This window comes from Chironomus tepperi, unplaced genomic scaffold (genome assembly GCF_022539635.2).
Source record: "Chironomus tepperi strain 1889 unplaced genomic scaffold, CSIRO-AGI_Ctep_v1 contig_85, whole genome shotgun sequence".
NCBI classification, from domain to species: domain Eukaryota; kingdom Metazoa; phylum Arthropoda; class Insecta; order Diptera; family Chironomidae; genus Chironomus; species Chironomus tepperi.
In genome coordinates this window covers 8,596,729-8,619,840 of record NW_027226207.1, presented here as the reverse complement: position 1 = coordinate 8,619,840, position 23,112 = coordinate 8,596,729, and the positions used below count along the sequence as shown (strand labels likewise).

General features: G+C 31.3%; 4 protein-coding genes across 4 annotated transcripts; 2 read left to right on the top strand and 2 right to left on the bottom strand.

Moving 5' to 3' along the window:
- The first annotated feature begins 8,304 nt into the window (after positions 1–8,304).
- Positions 8,305–9,337, top strand: sage (salivary gland-expressed bHLH). Its single transcript, XM_070634475.1, has 3 exons — positions 8,305–8,938; positions 9,077–9,133; positions 9,195–9,337. Exons 1-3 carry the CDS (start codon positions 8,388–8,390, stop codon positions 9,316–9,318), a joined length of 732 nt encoding a protein of 243 aa, XP_070490576.1. The 5' UTR covers positions 8,305–8,387; the 3' UTR covers positions 9,319–9,337.
- On the bottom strand, positions 9,329–9,793 carry LOC139086538 (peroxynitrite isomerase THAP4-like). The gene has a single exon (XM_070635004.1). The coding sequence runs from the start codon at positions 9,791–9,793 to the stop codon at positions 9,329–9,331; it is 465 nt and encodes a 154-aa protein (XP_070491105.1).
- A 463-nt stretch (positions 9,794–10,256) lies between these two features.
- Abp1 (Actin binding protein 1) lies at positions 10,257–13,694 on the bottom strand. The gene is made up of 5 exons (XM_070634675.1): positions 13,494–13,694; positions 13,147–13,275; positions 13,062–13,071; positions 11,894–12,994; positions 10,257–10,626 (listed from the first exon to the last, which is right to left on the bottom strand). The coding sequence occupies exons 1-5, from the start codon at positions 13,617–13,619 to the stop codon at positions 10,532–10,534; spliced, it is 1,461 nt and encodes a 486-aa protein (XP_070490776.1). The 5' UTR covers positions 13,620–13,694; the 3' UTR covers positions 10,257–10,531.
- A 293-nt stretch (positions 13,695–13,987) lies between these two features.
- On the top strand, positions 13,988–18,975 carry Cpsf160 (cleavage and polyadenylation specificity factor subunit 1). The gene is made up of 5 exons (XM_070634616.1): positions 13,988–14,124; positions 14,193–14,363; positions 14,419–14,959; positions 15,107–15,539; positions 15,703–18,975. Exons 2-5 carry the CDS (start codon positions 14,195–14,197, stop codon positions 18,847–18,849), a joined length of 4,290 nt encoding a protein of 1,429 aa, XP_070490717.1. The 5' UTR covers positions 13,988–14,124; positions 14,193–14,194; the 3' UTR covers positions 18,850–18,975.
- The last annotated feature ends 4,137 nt before the right edge of the window (positions 18,976–23,112 follow it).

The following is a 23,112-nucleotide window of genomic DNA, read 5'->3' as shown; positions in this document are numbered from 1 at the left end:
GCAAATGAAGGATTCGTAGGGAAAATGGCATAACATCCAATTCACTATTTGCAAGTGAATATCTTTCTAATAACTAAATATTATATAGACAAACTATATATTTTTGGAAAGGTCTTTGAATGTACTATCTGACTATGTTAATTATATTAAGTTTGAACCGGTTCAATCGGTTCAAAAAACGGTTCAAACATATCGAGAAAAGAACCTTGAATAACTTTAGTATCCTTCCATTAATTTTGAAAATTCTTTTTTCGTCTGATAGCCTATAAGTTTGCCATCAACTTTAATAGGGTTTAAATTTTTTTAAATAGCTGGAACATCATTTTTTGAGGCCCCCAAGTTTTACACTAAAGTGACTGGCATTTGAACATGAAATAAGATATTGAGCTGAAACCTTTATATGAAAAAATATATTTTACTTTTCTTCTCTATAGAAAATGTATGAAAAAATGATTTTTTTGAATTTTTGTCAAAACTTTTGAATTATCCCCAACATATTATATATCAAATTAAAGGTTTTTGAAAGATTAATAAACCATAAAAAGATTGATTTTATAAAAGTTAGTTGGAAAAAAGTTATGGCCAAAAATGTAATGGATAAGTTTTATGTCAAAAAAATTTTTTTGAAAAATTGGCATAATTTACGTACTAACCCCAATAAGTTATATATCATTCGATAGGTATTTAAAATAGAATTCAATTACAAAAGGTTTCAGCTCAATATCTTATTTCATGTTCAAATGCCAGTCACTTTAGTGTAAAACTTGGGGGCCTCAAAAAATGATTTTCCAGCTATTTAAAAAAATTTAAACCCTATTAAAGTTGATGGCAAACTTATAGGCTATCAGACGAAAAAGAATTTTCAAAATTAATGGAAGGATACTAAAGTTATTCAAGGTTCTTTTCTCGATATGTTTGAACCGTTTTTTGAACCGATTGAACCGGTTCAAACTTAATATAATTAACATAGTCAGATAGTACATCCAAAGACCTTTCCAAAAATATATAGTTTGTCTGTATAATATTTAGTTATTAGAAAGATATTCACTTGCAAATAGTGAATTGGATGTTATGCCATTTTCCCTACGAATCCTTCAAATGAGAATCTAAATCTCTGCTTTAATCTAATCGATCCAATTTTTTGGTCTAGTTACTCTTGCATACTTCGTTGGCCGGCAACAGCTATTTTGATCCAAACTCTCCTTAGATCCTAAAGCTTTTTCAATCATTAATTAACTCTTCCCAATTAGCAACACCAAATGCAATACTACCTCCATCAACAGCATTCTTCCAAGTGCCAATAAGATGATTGACCAATTCCTCACTTTTAATCATAATAACCTCTTCATAAAAGCTAAAACGAGCTAAAGACATCTCAATAATGATAACAAATCATCCATCCAATTTACTAATAAATAATGAGTTTCTTCACAGTATCATGGGAACATTTATTATTCTTAGTTACTTCTATCTCATTGATTCGCAATTTTCAAGTTAAACAGCTTTAAAATCGATTCAATTATCATGAAAAAAATGGAAAAAGAAATGATTTCAAGTTGGAAGAAGTGAATTCCATGTGGAAGGTAATTGAAGATATGAAGCGCAGTTAGTGATTCTAGGAGCGTATTTAAAGGGCTTTAAGGGTTATGGGGTGTTGTGGATCAATTTGGTATACCATTGTGACACCTATATCAATCCAAAGTGTTCCTTACTGTTCTTTCCGGTCCTCCAATACGTATCACATTGAAGAAGATGCCAAAACAGTAGTGCAACTCAATTTGCTACATGACGACATCCTTATACCATCCAGCAACCATTTAATAGTCAATTTGACAAACTATCATGCCACTAATGATAACAAAATCCAGCAAGCAAGTTAAAATTATTTCACGTACTTCAATAATTCTTTTATATTTTCCCATACCTCCTCTTACTCAATCAGAACTGTGAGAGAAACCTGATTTAAAGTTCAATAAATTTCCTCGATGTCGACTGTACTTCTATCTGAATTAAAACGGATGGAATAGTGTAGAGCGGGATTGAAATCGGAGAGCAGTAATAACCCCATTGATTGTGCTAAACTGAATAAAGCGTAGAAGCAGCATTAAAAATCCTTTATAACATCTGAATACGTGTAAATTACATTGCTGTATGCACTTGTTAATTTTTTTTTTTTTTGCGGTCGGTTAAATGGATATAAAGAATTGAATGATTCATTACAGTATGCTGTTCATTTTATACTCACATTCCAATGCATTCCCACTTAACGTCTATCTCATTCTCCCATGTAACTCTTTCACGGATAAATATGTATGTTGTACAATATGCAGAAATGAAAGAAACCCGTAATTTTAATTCCTTTTCGTGCACTTAATGTGCGCATAAAAAAAAGAATTCTTTTTTTTTCTGGATATTCTTTGATGAAATAATGATGATTAAATACTTTAGTAGTGGCTTTAGAATGTCATGAGTTGGGACGGAATAAATAAAACAAAATTTCAAATGCGGTGCTTGGCTAGAATGAAGCTCTTGAAGTGCGGTATTTGAGTTTTTGAATGTGAAAAATGTTCCTTTGTTGAGAATGTTGAAATATTGCTGAAATCATGGCTTGCTAAGTTTCCTATGCATATAATTTAACGTTTTGAGAATATTTGAAAATTGCATAATGGATCTCTCACATCGAAAGTTTTTAATGTAATTTCTCATTAATTAAACATTAATTAAAGCATATTTTTGTTAAAATCAGTTGAAAATTGAGGAGCAAGCAACTTTAATAGCATTTCAAGCCATAAATGTCTCAAAATTCCAATAAAATAACCAAAAACGCATTTTTTCACAACCAAAACAATAAATTTTCCAATCCAGAACAACTTCTCCCTAAAATCTCACTTAATTCCCTTCAAAATCCATAAAAATCATCTCAAAAAATGCAGCACAACAATATCACAAAATATAAATCTGCATTTTCAACGCTCATTGTGAATACAAAGTGAATCAAACAATGCGAGAAGGTCAGACAAGGGTCGTATTGTGAACATAATCGATGCTGATCAAAAAAAAAAGAAGAATTCTTCATTCAATTCCATCAACAGAGAACAACAAGTGCATTTTATGAGATTTTTTTTTTCATCCCATTCTTTCCTGCGCTCTTTTGTGTTTATTTGTTATGTGCTGTTAAAGAGTAAGTACGGAGAAGAAGATTGCGAAAGTGTAGCTTATTGGAGTTATTTTAAGTACTTGAAAAGCATCATCATCAGCACTGATTGTTTCATTTGAAGTACTTAAAATACTTTTTGCCTTCTTGTTTTGTGCTTAAATGTTCAAATTAATGAATTTAATGATGGAATTGCAGTAATGGCTAATTTGTTTTATATTGGAATGCATTTGGTAGTGTTTTATGGGCAGTATTCTGGATCTTAGTTCAGTATAAAGTCAGTCGTCTTAATTTTCTCAATTTAAAGCAACAAATTCAATCCTAATATCAAAATATTAACTTATAAATGAATTTTTTAACGGGTCAGTGCCTTTGGGGGTTCTTGACAAATGACGACCATAGAAATCTGATGTTGGAGCTGATTTTTATGACTTTGGTCGAAGAACGGACACCGAATCTGACTCTAGGCAATACACACAACGGCTAGTAGCCAAATTATTCGTAATTGATCGTCGTGTGCTTTGTGAGTTGCTTTTAATAAGCTCCTTGACTACTCTATGCCTACTACAACTCACGTCACTTACAAATTACCCCAAAAAATCATCTCATTCTTGTTAACTCCAAAATTGTTGTGTACCAGTCGAATTTAATATTCAATTCAACTTTAATTGTTGTCAATTTATACAATTGCAGGCACTCATGCATCAGCAGCCACATGCACAACACAATAATTTATTACTCATATCAACTAAATTATTAATTATAAAGACTTTATAAACAGCAATTCAATTTCAGTTTTGATTGAAATCTCTAGAATTTAACTAGTAATTATGTCGAGGAGATATTGTGATTAGTCGAGTAAATGATGGAAATGTCGATGATTTATTTTGTTGATTTATGTTAATTTGGATGTTGAGACTGTAATAAAAGGGAATTTCCAATTTTGAACTAAATAAAGACTCGACTGTCAAAAATAATTTGAAATTCCTCCAAAGTTTTACTGTCAAAATTATTTTGACGCATTTCAAATTTTTGAAAACCGTTAAATTTAAAATTTTTTTTTTCCGTTAATATTTTTCTCTACAAAACCTCTTTGAAACTCAAAAACATGCTACAAATCCAATTTTGCTGCACAAAAAAACGTCATAAAAGTTAACGATTAACCGAAATTAATTTGAGCATCTTCTCATCTCCCCTTTTTTTCATTTCCCTCACTCAATAAATTCTCAATTAACACAGACTGTTGTGTAAAGCAGCAACAGAAACAGAAAGAAGAGAAATAATTATCACGGTTATTAATTTGAAAATTGTATACCTTTCCTCATGATGCTCACGCGTTCAGGGTTAATTAAAGAGAGACGAAAAGTGATGTAAAATAAAAATTGATGGCACTGGCACCGCCTACTTATGTTTTTATGATTTATGTGTGACAAAGAGTGTTGTGTGTTAAGAATATTACAAAGTAAATAAATTAATCAGGTGTTTTGGAATTGGATTTGAGAAGTAGAAGGGTAAATTAATGGTAACAAGTGCTGCATGCTCTGTTTTAGTGAGTTAATGTTAAGATTTTGAAGATTGTTGATGAAGTCATAGCTATAGTTTATGTTTTAAGGTATGGATTTGGATCAAGGATTGATATTTGATCAATGTATCAGCAATTGAGTATTGGAAGAGCTAAAAGTTGAGTGAAGTCAACTTAAATTCAGTCGGTTTTGAATTCTGAGTAATAAGAAGTTTTATAACGTTCATTTGAGATTTGAATATTATTTATTGCACATAGTTGAAACCCCTTTTTCAAGTAAAATCATTTGTTTTTGAACTCCAAAGAATAAACATAATTGTGAATAAATAAATCCGTAAGGAAGTCATTTAATTAAACTACAAATACCACAATTACATAAAGGAAGTCTGGATCTATTTCAATTAGTTCCTGCGTGTACTTTTGTTGCAAAATTTGTGATTTAAATCTACAAATTAAGCATTTAATCTAATATTCAAAGTATTTGCTTGGCATTTGCCAACTTACCATTAGAGTCTTCATTGCAGATGATTGACCAAGAAACCCCAAAGTCCAATACACAGTAAGAAGCCCCACTCATGACCGTCATAAAAACTAAATTCCCCATTCTCCTTTTTCACATAAATTTTCGCATTCTTTTGTCTCTTCATTCACTTCACATTAATTCCAGCAGTATCAAATGGATAGAAACATTCAACTGACTTACTTATGGGAATAAAAACGAAAATAAAAGAAATTTTTTTTTGTGTCTTCTTCCTTTTGTTTCATGCTTCTTAACTCAGCTCGTTTATATCTTTTTTTTTTGTTGTGTACCGCACAACTCATACGAGTGTGGGGACTTATTTTGCACCATATCATTTTTGTGGTTTCTTTTTATGTTCTGAGAAGATTTTCCAATATGTGACTTTATGGTTATTTCTTTCTACTTACCGCAAACTATTATGGCAATATGGTTTTAATCTCGTTTTCTTTTAACTTTTTTTTTTGTTTTGTTGTGTCGCATATCGTTCAATAATTGATTTTTTTTGCAATGGGTTTGGTTTTGTTTTGTCGCGTGTATATCAATGTTTATGAGTTTGTTTCACTTCTGATGATTTTAATGGACTGTTGGTGGGTTGAAATGGGGATTCTTGATGGAATGGGAATGGGAATGTCGAGAATTTGAGGGAAGAATTGGAATTGAAGATAATGGTTAGTGCAAATTTGAAATAATAGTTTAAATAGGATTGAATAATTAACGGTCGAGTAGAATTTAAATGATTAACGATCAAGATGAATTTGAATATTTAACGGTCAAATAGAACTAGAAATATTAACGGTCAAAATAAATTTGAAATGCTCAAAATCAAGAGAAATTTGAAAATTAATGACCAAAACAAATTCGAAACTTCAACAATTAAAATCAAAAACTTTTGAAAAATAACGGCCAAAGAAATTGGAAAAAATAACGACTAGAATAAATTTGAATTTTTAACGTTCAAAACTAATTTAAAATTTTAACGGCTAAGACAAATTTGAATGGATTGTAAAAATAACGGGTACGATTTTCAAAATTTAACGGTCAAAATAACCTAAAAATCCCTAAATCCCGTCGCTCTACTTCCACCTCCTCCTTTGTTCACAGCTGTAAGTTACCTAATATCCACAATTTTTATTGTGTTTACACAAACTGTTTGGCCACTATCGCATATTTTTCTTCTCCTTTTCCGTCTCTATCTTTCGCTCTAATACGATTAGCATTTTATTACCACTGCTAATTGCAGCATAAATGTAATTTCGCAATTCTAATGTTTATTAAGTTTTTTTCTCTTTTTTCAATTCCCTCTTTACCGCTTCTTTATTATGTAGACTTTATCGTCGAGTATAACGAATTATGCAAAAAATGCTGTGCTTGCTCATTTTAATTTTAATTTTAGTTTAGTTGCTAGAGATGCATGTTTTTGTGATGATGATAATAGAATATTTACCCATTGTGTAATTAATTTAATTTTCTGATAATTTTTGGGTGGAAATTGCTTTGTGCATTTTTAGTTCTTGTTTGTGGTTGGGGAAAATTGAGTGAGATAAAAATTATGGGTAAATAAATGTTTATGAAGTTTTTGCAGGAATTTTATTAAATTTAATCAAAATTATTTAAGTTTTATATTTTGGGTAATAGAGCTTCAGAATGAGGGGAACTGATGGTAATCGATTGTTAGTGACGTATTTTAGATTGAATATGCATTTAAGGTTTTTGATCATTTGTCAGAAACCAGAGTCGTAGGCAGAATTTTAATGGAAATATTTTGATATTTTATGACCAAAAATCCTCAAAAGTGTTTTTTAACCTTGACCCAACGCGTTGCAACGACTCTAACGACATTCAATCAAATATTCTGAATTTCAATGAATTTCTGCAATGTTTTGATATTTAAGCCTGATTTTATCGTAAAATTCAGTAAAATAATTTCAAATTTAACTCTATCCCAAGCAACTCCGTCATAAGGAAGCCCTGACAAATGCTTTTCCAACGTAATCGTCCTGATTTATCGCTCGGGTTAATTTAGCTACTCTTAAGATCATAAATAACGATTCCACATTCACAACTATCCTATTAAACACGTGAATCCTATAAACATCCGTTATTTTCCATCAAATTAAAATTTAAAGCTCTTTTAAAATTTCAAGTTTTTAACGACGGTTGATAAATGTTTACAAATCAATGTTTCTTCTTTAAAAAACATCAACATCAAAACATTACAATGTTTCAATAGTCAAGACACATTTGAAATTTGTGTCTTCAATGCTTTGAAAAACATTTACTGTTGAGGCGATCTGAAAACTGGCCGAAAGAAAGTGTCTTAGATAGAAACTATGATGCAATGTTTTTGGAAACATCTTCAATGTTTCTAGCAATGCAACAGCTAAGACAAATCATTGAAAGCGTTTTAAGCGTTAAACATTGATTTGAAATTGAAAAAGTCGTTAGAATATTGAGGATCTAAGTTTAATTTTGATGGTGATTTGCTAATAATTTGCAAATTTTAGTTCAAAATCGAGGATATAAATATGTGTTGACTAAGATAAGGAATGAACATAAAATTCACAATTCTCAATAGACGTAATTAATGAATAAACTCAAAAATATCCACAATTTTAATATTTTTTTGAGTTTTGCCACAATACAAGACACTTGCATCCACACTTGAATAAACAGAACTACTTCAACAGCCTTAAATTGAATACTAATGCAGATGAAACATTTAATTTAATTAATAGTTTTAGGAAATCTTTCATTCTTCATCACTTTTGACTGTAAATATTAAGCCACGCGTTACTGCTGTAATGAACAAAAGAAGACTGAATGATAGACAACATCAGAGGATCCTAATTACCATAACAATATCCATAAAAAACGGAAGAAAATGCTGTTGCTCCAATTTTTTTCTTAACTTTATATTTGCTTCCTTTCTTCATTCACTGTTCTATTGCTTATTGTTAATATTCTCCCTTATTTACGTTACTTCATAACAATATAAAGTAATAAATATGTGAACTATTGCCTGTATATCGGAAACACTTGTTCAAACGGATAAAAATTTTTATTCTCTATCCATCCACAAATGAGAGAGAACCTGGATGATGACTAATCGGGTACCGTCAAGTATCTCATCATTCCTTAAGTGTCGTTCAAAGTGTTAAGTTGATAAAAATTTATAAAAAAAATAAAAATTCATGGATGATTTAAATCTACAGCCATTAAATTTGGAAGTGATGAAACCAGTGGCTGAATATCGTGAATTACCATCGGAACTGCACAACGATGAGCCAAAAACTATTTTAGAATTAGAGTCGCATGCGCCTGTAAATTATATTCTTGATTCAATTACTGATCACATTCGATCATCGCCAAAGCATTTTACATTGGATTTTTCTAATGCCAGTAATCCACTAGCCACAACAACAATTTATGGAGATGATTGGAACCAAAGATTAAATTTTCCAAATTACACAAATTATACAAGTCCAGTTTATGTCACAAATCCTGCAAATGTGTTTTATCCACTCGCTGGTGCCATTCCTTTACATTCAATTCCTGATAGTCCAATGTTCCATAACAATTACAATTCACATCATTCAAAAAGTTCAAATGAAAATTCGGGGATGCGTAAAGAAGACTGGAAGAAGCGTGCAATGGAAGTTGAGAATGCTTTTAAAAAGACAGCATGTGATCGTGAGAGGAATCGAATGAGAGATATGAATCGTGCGTTTGATACTTTAAGAATGTAAGTTTTGTTTACAATTTTTGAAAATCTAACGTATTTTTGAAATTTAAATCCTCAAAACCTTACAAATTCACATTAAAAATTTGTATGGTTTTAAGAAATCCTAAAATAACTCAATTTTTCATCCCTAACTTACAGGAGATTACCAGTGAGTAAGCCCTCTGGAAAGAAATATTCAAAAATCGAATGTCTGAGGTAGAAAAATTCAAATTTATTGACAACTAAACAGACTAAAATAATTTCTTACAACTTCCAGGATCGCGATTAATTACATTAAACACCTACAGAGTTGTCTTGAAGACTACAGAGTAGATCACAACAGTTTTTATCAAATGATGCCTTCCAAATATGTTAAAACATCCAGACACAATTCACATTAATAAAGAATTTTTAAACATTTTTCTTTTTGTATGTTACAATTAAGTGATTAGTCATTTCAGTGCTTGTTGTGGCCATATCAGTTGTAATCACCAGAGTGTCCTCATTGGACAGATCGTAAACTTTGGAAATCTTTGTGACATGCGGTTCCTTTGCAACTGACAATCTTCCAATTTCCTTTGATTCCACTGTCATTTTATTTTCACTTATTTCACCTTCCATAACAACAGACAGTCCAAAATTGTGAGCTTCATTGGTGAATGCCTTGTTTGTCTGTGGATTAGCACGAATAAATCCACTTTCACAGTGTTTTGTGACTCCGCCGATGCTTGTTATGGCTTTGTAGATCAAAATTGGTTGGCCTTTTTCTTCAAATGTTAATTCCTCATTATATGAGAAATCCTTAATTGTTGGATACTTTCCAACAGCTTCAACACTTTCCCATGTACCTAATAAATTCTTGAGGAATGAATGCATGGCTTGAATTTAATCAAATACTTGAAAATTACGGAACTAAATGTTTATCTTGATCACCTGTTGTTTTTAGCACAATTATTGAGAAGAATGCATTTAATCTTATGTGACACTATGTCAATTTTGTGTAAAGCATGAATACTTTGTGCTGGATCAATATCATTGACTTTTGCTGACTTTTATTATTTAACGGTTTAAATATTTTCAAAATAATCCATTTAAAACCCTTCAAAAGTTTTAACATTTCAAATTTCAAAAGATCGTTAAAAATTAACATGTCGCAATGTATTTTTTAAAGCACTTTAAATTCTATATTATGTCGCATAATTGACCTTTCCATGAACTTCAATTAAATATCATCGCTCATGTATGTTAATAAGCATCCGAAACATCAAAGAATCAAACATTCAGCTGGAAATAGAGCATTAAGAATCTCACATTTTCAAGAGCAATAATCCACAGTCAATTACTCAATCTTATTACGACAGAAGAGATGAATCTTTTTATTGATCAAGATAATACTAGATTAAACAGATTAACATATATGTTAAATTTATATATTTTGTTTTCTTCATTAAATGAATTTAATTGCAAAATAAAGGATTTGATTAGTAAAATTGCATAGAAATACTTTTCTTTTTCCTGTTTTTTTAAAAAAATTCTTAACATAAGTCATAACTGCATAAAATGAAATGTAAAATTAAGAAATAGATTTCTTTAATTTTTGATGATTTTCTTCCCTTATTGAACTTGAACGTCATCATCAACGAGTTGCACATAATTAGCTGGGAAGAGTCCATAAGTCCCGAATCTCACAGAGTATCCTTGCCACCATCCTGAAATGAAATGTTAAAGAAAATTGGTTTAAGAACCATACGACAGATATCACAAAACAATTGTAGGGCTCTACAAAATTTAAATAGAAATTAAAACCATATGCATGCTTTAAGAAAGAATTTGCACAGGGAGTTCTCTCCCAACCTCCAAACAAGGAGGTTGTGGAATTTTCAAATCCTTAATTTTAAATTAAATACGTGTAGGAATAAGTGACAAACCGGATGAAAGTACACAATTAAGACCAAGGAACAACGAAACATAGGAGAGAACTCAACAAAGTCGCGATTTAATGAGAAATTGAGGAAAAACTGGACTTGACAAAAATGAGGTTTTCAAATTAACCTTGATATTGGCCGAAAATTGATTAATCGGAATTTGACAGTAACAAATAGGATTTTGTAAGGATATTAATTGTATTACGATGGGTTTTTAGTGTTTTTCCATCAAAAAACAATTCTTTCCAAAAACGTAACCTATATTTACGGGAATACCATCAATTCAAATCTGGATCATCGACATATCTGGATCAAAAGTGATTGTGACGTAGATTTCCTGCTAGATGATGGTTTTTTGTGTCTGGGCCATATATCAGCAGTAGGTTTCAACTAATCAATTACAACTGACCAGATTTTCTACATATTATCATCGACAACATGGAATTGCCTGGATCATCAGTTAATGTGACGTAGAATTCTTACTTGGTGATGGTTTTTTTAGTGTTTTGGCCATATATCACCAGTAAGCTTCAACTAATCAATTACAATTGACCAGATTTCTTCATATTAGCATCGACAACATGGAATTGAGACAAAAAGGAATATATCAAACAGCAAATTGAATTGGAGCCATTGACGAGTCTTGACTTTTGTCGATTGTTAGCAGTAATTTCCGTTCAGCGATGGTTTTTGTGTGTGGCCAAATATCGCGAACGGAGTTCGACTGATAGTTGATGGTGTTTTGACTTTTAATTGGCTTCCTTATGGAAATAGACTTACGTACCAATTTATTTAATTAACTGAATATTGTGTCAAACTTGAAATTTTCTTCTTAAATATTTTTACAAAGGACATTGTATATCTCTCATTAATATGTAAACAAATCGGAATAGATAACGGTCATTTAATAGCTATAAGCTGATAGACCTTAATAAATATAATTATCAATCAATCAAAGAATTTGCACAGTTTTTACAGTTGATTTCAAGTCCCAAAACCATACAATTCCAACCAAAACATTTGTAAGGTTCCAAATTATCCAATACCCTACCTGCATCAATTTGATCTATATGAGTGATTAAATCGCCTGGATCGAATGAAATTTCTGTATCATCAACAGCTTGATAGTCATAAAGTGCAACAGCCTTCATCATTGACTGATCTCCTAAATCCTCAGCGACTGCTTCTGGCTGTTCATGCTCATAAACTTGAGAAATTTCTTGAACATTTTCTTGTACAACGACAGGTTGTGGTTGCGGTTCAGGCTCAATTTGTGGAATAATTTGAACATCTTCGACCTTATTACCATTTGTGGTATTTTCAATAAATGCATTATTTTGTTCAGGTGTTGTTGGTGTTTTCGGTGATCGTTTGATTGTTGATATTTCATGTTCTGGTTCTTCATGCTGCTCATAAGATTCGGTAACGTGGCTTGATTCTTGAATTTCTTCTACTTCCTCTTCTTTTTGTGGGATCTGTGGAACAATTTCTGGCTCGTGTTTAGGAATTGTCTTACGAATGGGCTTTGCAGGTGCAGAAGCTTTTACAGCTGTAGTTTGAGCTGCTTGCTGTTGAAACATCATTTTAGCAGCATTAACTTTATTACCAATTAACTCTTGAGCTTCTTTACGTCTTTCAGTACGCATTTCTTCAGCTTTTGGACGTGCATTCTCATCACGTTCAATGATTGGCTTTACTGGATGAATTTCTACTTTTTCAGGTTTTGGTGCTGTCTTTTGTTTTGCATCTAACACTTTATTCATTTGTTCGCGCTTTGCATGCTCCATTTGTTCACGCTTTAAACGATCTTCTTCAAGTTTTAAATTGGCAAGTCGTCGTGCTTCTGTCTCAAGTGCTACACGTTCTTTTTCAATCTTTTCTTCTTGCTTCCAAAATTCATCTCGCTTAACGGAATCAATTTCTTTTGTCGGTACGACTTTTTTATAGTTTGTTCCGATCACAATTCTTTCATCAGTGGGTGCTGCACGATTTTGGAAGTCATAAGATGACGTGATTTTTGATAATTTTGATACAATAATGTCTTCATCTAAATCATCTATTGATGATGCTGTTATTGTTAATTGATTTTTTAGTAAATTACTAATATCTCTAATATGGTTCGAGCAGGTCCCTTTATGCACTAAATCCAGCACTAAGTGAGAAAATTAATTAATTAATTATTTATAAAATACATTTACCCATTGCATAATGAAAGTTACCTGCTTCGCCCTGTGAATGAACGAATTTATGATTATTCATCATTATTTATGGAAGTGAACAATGGAAAAATGTTAATGAACTTACTTGAAAGTTAACTAATAAAAACTTAACAAGATGTGTATTTGGATCTAAAATCCTCACGAATGCATACTGTATCTTGCCCTCATTGATCTCTTCTGCAACTGTCTCGATTCCACCTGATCCAATTGCATCCTATTAATTAATTAATAAGAAAAATTGATAAAATTGCAAAATCAATGAAAATTTTCATTCAGAAAATATTGAATTAAAATGTTATGACAGGTGTCGAAATTGTATACTGTATTACTCATTCGTTATCGTAAATATGATAACAAATGTTTGTGTGAGGAATAAATGCTTCTAGAATGACAAATTACAGGAAGAAGAAGAATTATGCGAAAAAAAATTACCACTTTTAATGTCGTTGATTTTCCTTCATATCCAAATAGTGCCCAGTCATATCCGTCTTCATTCTCAGTGACCTTCTTCCAAGCATCCAGGATTTGATCCTTATTTTTCTTTAAATCAACAGACATAATTTTTCTTAATATATTTTCAACATTCCAATAGAACTTCACAAATAATAATAACTAAGTGTGAATGACTTAGTGGTTGTGTAGGCGTGGGCGCAATTCGTCATCAAGTTAGGTACTCTACAAACGAATGATTTTATTAAATTGCATAAAATCTCATAAATCGATTTTTAAGTTGTTAAAGACTTGTAAACATTGATTAACGGTCTTTTGAAATTTAAAATATATGATAAATATTCGACAGACAGTCAAATTTAGACGAAAGTGAATAATTTCCAAAATTTTGCTAATCATTGCGTAAAGCCACGCTTCAGCTGAGTCTAACGGTCAAAATAATTTCAAATTGTTTCAAAAATAATTTTCATAGCTTCAATCCCTTCAAAAAAACTTCAAAACATAAACATTGAGAAAATAATTAAATTAAGTTCTTAAATCAACATTACTTGATCATTAAACATAAAGACTGTCTCAATAACATTTCTTAGCATAAGGACAAACTAAAAGAACGGTAAGAAAATCATTATTTATCCAATAATCATCAATAACCTTTAATTAAGCCGAAAATTTATTTTTTAGAGATGTTCTCGATTTGTAAGCAGGTAATTCCTGCAACAGGCGTTGAATTCGCAATTAAATGCAAGTTCTTCAACAATCTCGAAGAGAACTTAGTTGTTGGTGGTGCCAATGTCCTGAAAATTTATCGAGTAATTCCTGAAGTTGAGCTTAACACAAAAGAGAAATTTTCCGGTAAGTTAATTATATTAATCTAAGGAACCGCATAATAATACTATCTAATTTCCAGATAATCGACCACCAAACATGAGAATGGAATGTATGGCATCATATGAGATATTTGGAAACATCATGTCCTTACAGTCTGTGTCATTAAATAATTCACCAAGAGATGCACTTCTAATCAGCTTCCAAGAAGCTAAATTGTCAGTTGTTCAACACGATCCTGACACATATGACTTGAAAACATTATCACTCCATTATTTTGAGGAAGATGACGTAAAATGCGGCTGGACAGGAAATCATCACATTCCAATGGTCCGAGTTGATCCAGATAATCGATGTGCAGTGATGCTTGTGTATGGCAAAAAGCTTGTCGTGCTACCATTCAGAAAAGACAATACGTTGGATGAAATTGAGATTCAGGATGTTAAGCCAATGAAAAAGACCCCAATGCAGCTTATTGCCAAAACTCCAATTTTGCCATCTTATTTGATTACATTGAAGGATCTTGACGAGAAAATCGATAATGTGATTGATATTCAATTTTTACAAGGCTACTATGAGCCTACTTTATTGATCTTATATGAACCTGTTAGAACTTATCCTGGGTGAGTAGATAATTGTGTGCTGTGTGCGGTTATTGTGATACAGTCACACATACTATCAAGTGTTGTGATATGTTGCACAAAACCGTTTGCAACACACTACTTCTGTCAACAGTGGAAATTAACATGCTTTTTATCTCGTAATAACAGACGAATCGCCGTAAGAAATGATACATGCTGTCTTGTTGCCATATCATTAAACATTCAACAACGTGTACATCCTGTAATTTGGTCAGTAACAAATTTACCATTTGATGCACTTCAAGCTGTTCCAATTAATAAGCCAATAAGTGGATGCTTAATTTTATGCGTAAATTCATTAATCTATCTTAACCAAAGTGTACCAAGTTATGGTGTCAGTCTCAATAGCTCGGCCGATCACTCAACAAATTTTCCATTAAGACCACAAGATGGTGTGAAAATTAGCTTAGATTGTGCTCAAGTGGCATTCATCAGTAACGATAAATTGGTATTATCACTTAAAGATGGTGAGTTGTATGTTTTATCGCTTCTTGCCGACTCGATGAGAAGTGTGAGGAGCTTTCATTTTAGTCGTGCTGCATCGAGTGTCCTTACGAGTTGTGTAAGTATTAATTAATTAGAGCTGTCGTTTTCTGAACGAATTTAACGGCTTTTTGAATTTTAAATGCTAACGGTCGATATTTTTTTGAAATTTTCAAAACAAAATTCACCGTTATTTTTCAAAATTATTTTGACAGTTATAAAAATTTTATTAATTTCCACAGATTTGCTTGTTCCACGAAGAATACCTATTTTTGGGATCACGTTTGGGAAATTCACTGCTGTTACGTTTTAAAGAGAAAGATGACAATACAGTTATAACAATTGAGGATACAGACACGCCAACAGTCGAAAAGGATTTACAAGTAGCCAAGAAGATGCGTTTAGAAGAAGAAGAACTATTGGTATACGGTGCAAAGTCAACAAAGACATCTGTACATTTATCAAGTTATATATTTGAAGTATGCGATAGCTTAATAAATCTCTCGCCTATTGGTTTTATGGCTGTTGGAGAGCGTGTATCACGACAAGATGAACATTTAGATGAGGATGATGAGAGTGATAAACGTGATGTATCAAAAATGGAACTAGAAGTTGTGGCAAGTGTAGGTCATGGAAAGAATGGTTCTGTTGTCTTTATGCATAACACATTGAGACCAAAAGTTCTTACAAGTTTTGAATTAAATGGATGTTTAGACTTGTGGACGGTCATCGATGATTCACAGTTGAAAAATGAAAATAAGCATTCCTTCATGATTCTCACACAAAGGTCAACAACGATGGTTTTGAGAACGGGCGATGAAATCAGTGACATTCATAATACAGGATTTGCATGCAATACACCAACAATATTTATTGGTAATCTTGGTTCCAATCGTTATATCGTACAAGTCACATCGAAATCTATTCGATTAATTCAAGGTACAAAATTGGTCCAAAATATTCCAATTGATTTAGGACATCCATTAACAAATGTTTCAATTGCCGATCCATATATTTGTGTACGTGCTTCTAATGGACAAGTTATAACGCTCGCATTGCGTGACAATCGTGAAAATACATCACAACGATTATATATGAATCGTAATCGTATTAGCGGTACTGCAACATGCATTTCAATTTATAAAGACACATCTGGCATGTTTACAACTAGCTGTGATGATTATGCGGATTTGACAAAGACAGCAAGTGGATCACATGAGTTTGGTGGATATATGAAGGCTGAACCCGGCAAGGATATTGAGGATGAAGAGGATTTGTTATATGGTGAGACAGGAAGTAAATTTAAAATGCAATCTATGGCTGACATGTCATTAAGTTCAAATGCACAACGATCTGATTGGTGGCGTCGCTTCCTTCAACCAATTAAGCCATCATACTGGCTGTTTGTGACACGAGATAATGGAAATCTTGAAATTTATTCCGTACCGGATTTAAAGCTTGTTTATTTAATTACGGATGTTGGAAGTGGCAATAAAGTATTAACAGATGCTATGGAATTTGTACCATTAACAAATGAAGAGACATCACAGAAAATGGATCAAACGTTATCTGACTTAATGCCATGTGAAATTTTAATGCGTGGTCTTGGACATAATGGTAGTCGTCCATTGCTGTTCATTCGAATGAAAAATGATTTATATATTTATCGTGTCTTTCGGTATATCCAAGGAAATTTAAAAATACGTTTTCGTCGTATGAGACATACAATAATTTATTCCTCAATAGATCAAATAGCTAAAGATGAACCGATGGATGTTAATGATGAGAATGAGGAAATTACAATTAATCCAGGACATGCACAAAAGCTTCGTTTCTTTAACAACATTAATGGACTGTCAGGCGTTTGTATTTGTGGAAATCGTCGATCATACTTTGTATACTTGACAGTTAAAGGTGAATTAAGGACTCATCAGTTTAATGACGATTCAATTCCATCAAATAGTGGAAGTATAAGATGCTTTGCTGAATTTAATAACATCAATTGTCCAAATGGATTTCTATACTTTAACATTACGGATGATAATTTAAAAATATCAACATTTAACGAGCAATTTAATGTTGATGCTGATTGTCCAATGCATAAAGTATCATTACGTACAACACCAACACATATTGTCTATCATCCAGACGTTAAAGTTTATGGTTTAGTTCTAGACAGTAAGGAAGTAACAAATAAATTTTTCCGTTTTAATGGCGAGGATAAGGAGCAATTTGAGGATAATCGTGGCGAGAGATTCTTATATCCACATGTTGATAAATTTACATTTGTTCTTGTGTCGCCATCAAATTGGCAAATTGTTCCTGAAATACAAAAAGAATTGGACGAATGGGAGCATGTCCTGACATTAAAAATGGTCATGCTGACATATGAAGGTGCACAATCTGGATTTAAAGGATATATTTGTATGGGTACAAATTTCAATTATAGTGAGGATATAACATCACGTGGTCGTATATTATTATTTGATTTAATTGAAGTCGTACCGGAACCAGATAAGCCATGGACAAAATATAAATTGAAGCAAATTTATGCGAAAGAGCAAAAAGGTCCGGTATCGGCTGTAACAAGTTGTCGTGGATTACTCGTATCGTCTGTTGGACAAAAAGTATATTTATGGCAATTAAAAGATGGTGATCTGACAGGTGTTGCCTTTATTGACACTAATATCTACATTCATCAAATGGTATCAATAAAATCACTTATACTTATTGCTGACGTTTATAAATCAGTAACATTGCTGAGATTTCAAGATGAATTTAGGACATTATCGATTGTATCACGTGATTATAATCCTTTAATGGTATATCAGATTGAATATGTTGTTGATAATGCTAATTTAGCATTTCTTGCATCAGATACGGAATCAAATTTATCAATTTTTATGTATCAACCAGATTCGCGTGAATCACATGGTGGACAAAAGCTTATACGTAAGGCTGATTATCATTTAGGACAAAAGGTGAATGCAATGTTTCGTGTAGCATGTAATTTAAAGCAGCAATATGATAAACGTGTTATTGCGTATGATAATAAGCACATGACATTCTATGCGACGCTAGATGGTAGCTTTGGATATATTTTGCCACTTCCGGAGAAGACATATCGTCGTCTTTTTATGTTACAAAATCTATTATTTACCCATAGTGCTCATTTATGTGGATTGAATCCAAAATCATTTAGGACAATCAAACAATGGAGAAAAATATTGGCAAATCCAGCACGGGGTATTCTTGATGGTGAATTACTATGGCAGTATATGCATTTAAATTATAATGATAAGCAGGAGATTGCGAAGAAAATTGGTACGAGACTTGAGGAAATCTATCAAGATATTTATGAGATTGATACTTTGAGTCGAATATTTTAATCAAGTCATGAATGTGAATGGTTATTTTTTGTGGGATGAGCACTCGGTTTCAATATTTTTTTTGCGGCGAGAGAGAGGAAATGAAGTTGAAGAAAATTGTAATAAAATTGATTTTATTAAAAAGAAGCTTTATTTGATGCAGTTTGGTCTTTTTGACAGTTTGAAGGTAAGAATTGGTATTTTTAGATTTAATTGACAAAATTTTACTTTCAGATAATAGATTTTGTTCTTATATACATATTGACAGTATATTCTGGCATATCCACTTTGCATGAGAAGAGTCTAGTCAAAGTTAACTCTGCAAAACACAAAGAAGCCTTTGCTTTAACGTCAAATTAGTAACAATATGAAGAAAACTCAAAAATTTAATTTATTTAATAGTCAATCCTAACAGGTAAAGAGACCGCTCTTAGATACAGTGGACATTCTGTAATATGAAAACCTGTTAGGACAATGCATTTGACTAGTAAGTTCTGGAGTTTAAGAAAGGAAAATTCTAAATCTATTATTTCCGACGGGAAAACTTTGAGAATGTATGAGTTGATTTCTTTTGTATTATTTCTGCTCGGTTTCTACGAAGTGTTGCCAGAATCAAACTGTGGCTAGGTACATTGAATTGGTATATACTAGCCTATATAAGAGCATTACTTACATACTTACTTCCTTGTCTAGGGCGCAAGGGGGCTCATTGTTGCGTTTAGAGAACGTCTGTAGATAGCTCTATCTTTCGATAACTTCTACCAACACATCAAGTTCAGGAACTTTTCGGACAAGAGCATTATATTGCCAATTTTCTCAGAGATTCTTGCAAAATTTTTTTAAAATTGCTGCGAAGGTGAGTTATTTTAGAAAATAAAGTTGGAAATCAGTTTCTCGAGTGGACAAAATTACGTTAGAACTAGTCATCAACTGGACATTAACAAGTTCTAACGTAACAAACATTCAAATCCAAGCAATTGAGCAACTTCTGTAATTTATTTTCATAAAGAGTTACTCCCAGGGTTATCTTAAAGACAGTTTATTGAGCAAAAACGAGATAAAATGCGCCAAAATAACTCTTAGCATCGCAATCTTACACTTTAATTCTCCCTCAAATCTTCAAAGCGAAAGAGAAATTCTAATCCAGTGATGGGCAACCTTTTATTCTTTGCGGCACATCTTAGTGGTAAACCTCAACCAAAGGTACACTCTGCTTACTGTTTATCGCATTTCTAATTTGTTTTAGAGATACACTAGTGTGCCTCAACACACAGGTTGCCCATCACTGTCTTAATCCATTCGCATTCAATAATAATTTTCACTGATGATATAAGCCGCTCCCTTCCTCATCGCACCTGAAAGATATAAAAGTAAATTATAACAAGAATAAATTGAATTAAGCTTCTTATTTCCGATACATTTTCTTTCTCATTTTTGTTTCAGATTTTTTTTTTTTTTTTTTTTATAGAATAACTTTATTCATATACTATCTAATCAAATTTGAATATAGAAACATACAATATTATAAAGACTTTACTTCATCATTTTCATGCTCTCAATTTATTAGTTTTTATTACAATGAAAAATTCTACAAAAGCTCTTTCTTAGTACGTTTTCATTTCTTAATTATAGTATGAAATATATATATTTATTGAGAATTTAAATGTAATGCATAATCATGCCTTTTTTGTATGATTTTTTTATTATTTTTATTTCAAAATAGATGAGGGAATGAAAATCGTATTTATTTTGAATGAAAATTCTTATTTAATGTAGGAATTACAAACGAAAAAGCTCTTTTGATGATTTAAAAAAAAACTTAATTTTCACCAGAGTTGCAAAAAAGGTTCCTGTGATAGGGAAAAACCTTACAAATTCTTGATATTTTGTATGGTTTTTCTTAGAATACCGTACAAATTATTAAGAATTTGTACGGTTTTTGTCTGTTTGATATTGTAAGAAAAACCATACAAATTATCAAAAATTTGTACGGTTTTGGCTTGTTTTGTGTTTTAAAAAACCATACAAACTACTAAGAATTTGTACGGTTTTGCCTGTTTGGATTGTAGGAAAACCCTACAAATTATCAAGAATTTGTACGGTTTTTGTCTATCCCAATCACCTTTTTACCAACTCTGAATTTTCACTTATCTGATTTTAATTTAATTTAATTTTTTTATTAAAATATTCTGCAAAAAATGCAATTATTGATTCAATTTTGGCTTATCAGTTTCAATTTTTAAACGATAATTTTTTATTGCATAAATCTAATTTAAATTAATGTATGTAAATGTTCGTCATGAATTGAGCCTGAATGAGTTATATCCATGACTTTTTGGATATATTTAAAAGCTTTCATACGTTTTTTTTTTTTTTGATTAAAATGATTGCTCTGAGATCTCTAAAGGTATTTAATTGAACTAGGCTCTTTCCACATTTTGTTTTGTTTTTTTTTTGTTTCTCATTCACTTAAATTTTTATTGTGTTTGTAAATTTGAACGATACTCAATTTTGATCAAGTTATAGAGGAGAATATAAATGTTTTTTGAAATTATTGAGTTTATAGTAGGATAAAAATTTAGAATTTTTTAAGGTTAGGTAGGAATTAATGCCACTTGATAAGGATAATATAGAATATATTGCTGCAACAGACATAAAACAAGTTCTCGGGTCTTCTCATCCTACATATACTAGATGAGCAAGCTCAAGCTTGTGCTCATCTTACACATACTAGATGAGCAAGTTCGTGAGTGCTGCTCTCAGCTAGCTCTACTCTTTGTCTGTTAAGGTTGACTAAAGATTCTTGAAAATCGATTTAAATTGTCAATAAAAGCAATATGCTGAGAATATATCAACTGTCGTTTAATATTCAAATTGTATTTGCAACTACAATTAGTTGATATTCCCCTTTCATAGTTGCTGACCCCTTTCATATAAAAACATTAGTTTGTTTTTAAACTCTGAAGAATAAACATAATTATTATTTAAATCCATTAGGAAGTTCTTTAATTATATTTATTGATAAATAAGTATTGTTCTTTCTCCTAAATACGATAGACGACAAAAGACTGCACAATTCTGTTTTAATCGGCAGCAATCGATCGAAAATGTTTGCCAATTGTAGAAGACAATCAATTGAGATTTCTGGAGTTCGGTTAATAACCAATTTCCTGAATTCTAAGTACGTTGGTCTACAATTTTTGGATGCATCTTAAAAGAGCTGCTTAATAGCTCTGTTAACGTTTAACCTATCTGCTTAGTTCAATTTTTCCATAGAATTCTCAAAAATTCGCCATTTTTATTAAATTCAGTAGGAAATTTAAATTTAAAACAGTTCATAAAAGCTTTTTCAATGTCTAATCTTTATCAAGAGGCATTAAGACGTAAAAATCTAAAGGTAAACAAAAGTAAAGAAATACAAAGTAAGAAATTCTTAAGTAAAATGTCAAAATATCCTCATTTTCCAATCAACAACAATATAATTTCACGTTAACAAAACAATTAATAATTAATTTGAGGGGGGAGAGAAAAATAGACGAAAACACAACAATTTAGAGCCACGCAAACAGCTTTTACCCCATGCCCTGAATTACAAAGAGAGTTTATTAAGCTTTTTTATTTTAATTACTCCTCCACACGAAAGATATATTAATATAGTTAAGTTGGTTCTCTGAAATATGTAGATTGAAAATTTGAAGATTAAAAAGAAAAAATTAATTAAATATTTTTTTTTTGTCAACATTCGATTATTAGCGTTGTTTTTTTCAATATAGATTCTAATATAGTGTATCATACATGTATGTAGTTCTCATTTTTCATTTTTTTAATTAAATATTCTAAATCTATACCTGTTTTTGTCTATTATTTTCTTTCGAATTATAATAATTATTAGAGATTTTTTAGTTTTTGTCATTTCTATGAGCTGAACACTACACAAAATATTCGATTTCAATCTTTGAAATTTGTCACATATTGAATGAAATTTTTTTCACTTTTTTTTATTTATTTGTCACATTTATTGAAAGTTTAATTTTTTTATTTTCTCTTTTATAAGAAGAAAGTTTTTATTTTTTTTGATAATAAATAGATTTCCGTCAAAAAATATGTCCTATTAAGTGTCTTTCCTTTTATTTAGCATCTTCTTGTTATTTCTCTTTTTTTTATACATGTATGTGAAATTTATTATTGAGAGAGCAAAAAAAAAGGTTGAATTTTCATCCCTTAGTGCACAATTGACCGTTTCATTTAGACTATTGATCGTCAAAAAATGGCTATCATATCTCG

Excerpts from the sequence above, each read along its gene's own strand:
- sage (XM_070634475.1), top strand. The coding sequence starts at position 8,388 with ATGGATGATTTAAATCTACAGCCATTAAATTTGGAAGTGATGAAACCA. Across the intron at positions 8,939-9,076 it reads GCGTTTGATACTTTAAGAAT|GAGATTACCAGTGAGTAAGC; the intron begins GTAAGTTTTGTT and ends CCTAACTTACAG. Across the intron at positions 9,134-9,194 it reads TCAAAAATCGAATGTCTGAG|GATCGCGATTAATTACATTA; the intron begins GTAGAAAAATTC and ends TACAACTTCCAG.
- LOC139086538 (XM_070635004.1), bottom strand. The coding sequence starts at position 9,793 with ATGCATTCATTCCTCAAGAATTTATTAGGTACATGGGAAAGTGTTGAA.
- Abp1 (XM_070634675.1), bottom strand. The coding sequence starts at position 13,619 with ATGTCTGTTGATTTAAAGAAAAATAAGGATCAAATCCTGGATGCTTGG. Across the intron at positions 13,276-13,493 it reads AATCAACGACATTAAAAGTG|GATGCAATTGGATCAGGTGG; the intron begins GTAATTTTTTTT and ends ATTAATTAATAG. Across the intron at positions 10,627-11,893 it reads TATAGATCAAATTGATGCAG|GATGGTGGCAAGGATACTCT; the intron begins GTAGGGTATTGG and ends ATTTCATTTCAG.
- Cpsf160 (XM_070634616.1), top strand. The coding sequence starts at position 14,195 with ATGTTCTCGATTTGTAAGCAGGTAATTCCTGCAACAGGCGTTGAATTC. Across the intron at positions 14,960-15,106 it reads CCTGTTAGAACTTATCCTGG|ACGAATCGCCGTAAGAAATG; the intron begins GTGAGTAGATAA and ends TCGTAATAACAG. Across the intron at positions 15,540-15,702 it reads CGAGTGTCCTTACGAGTTGT|ATTTGCTTGTTCCACGAAGA; the intron begins GTAAGTATTAAT and ends TAATTTCCACAG.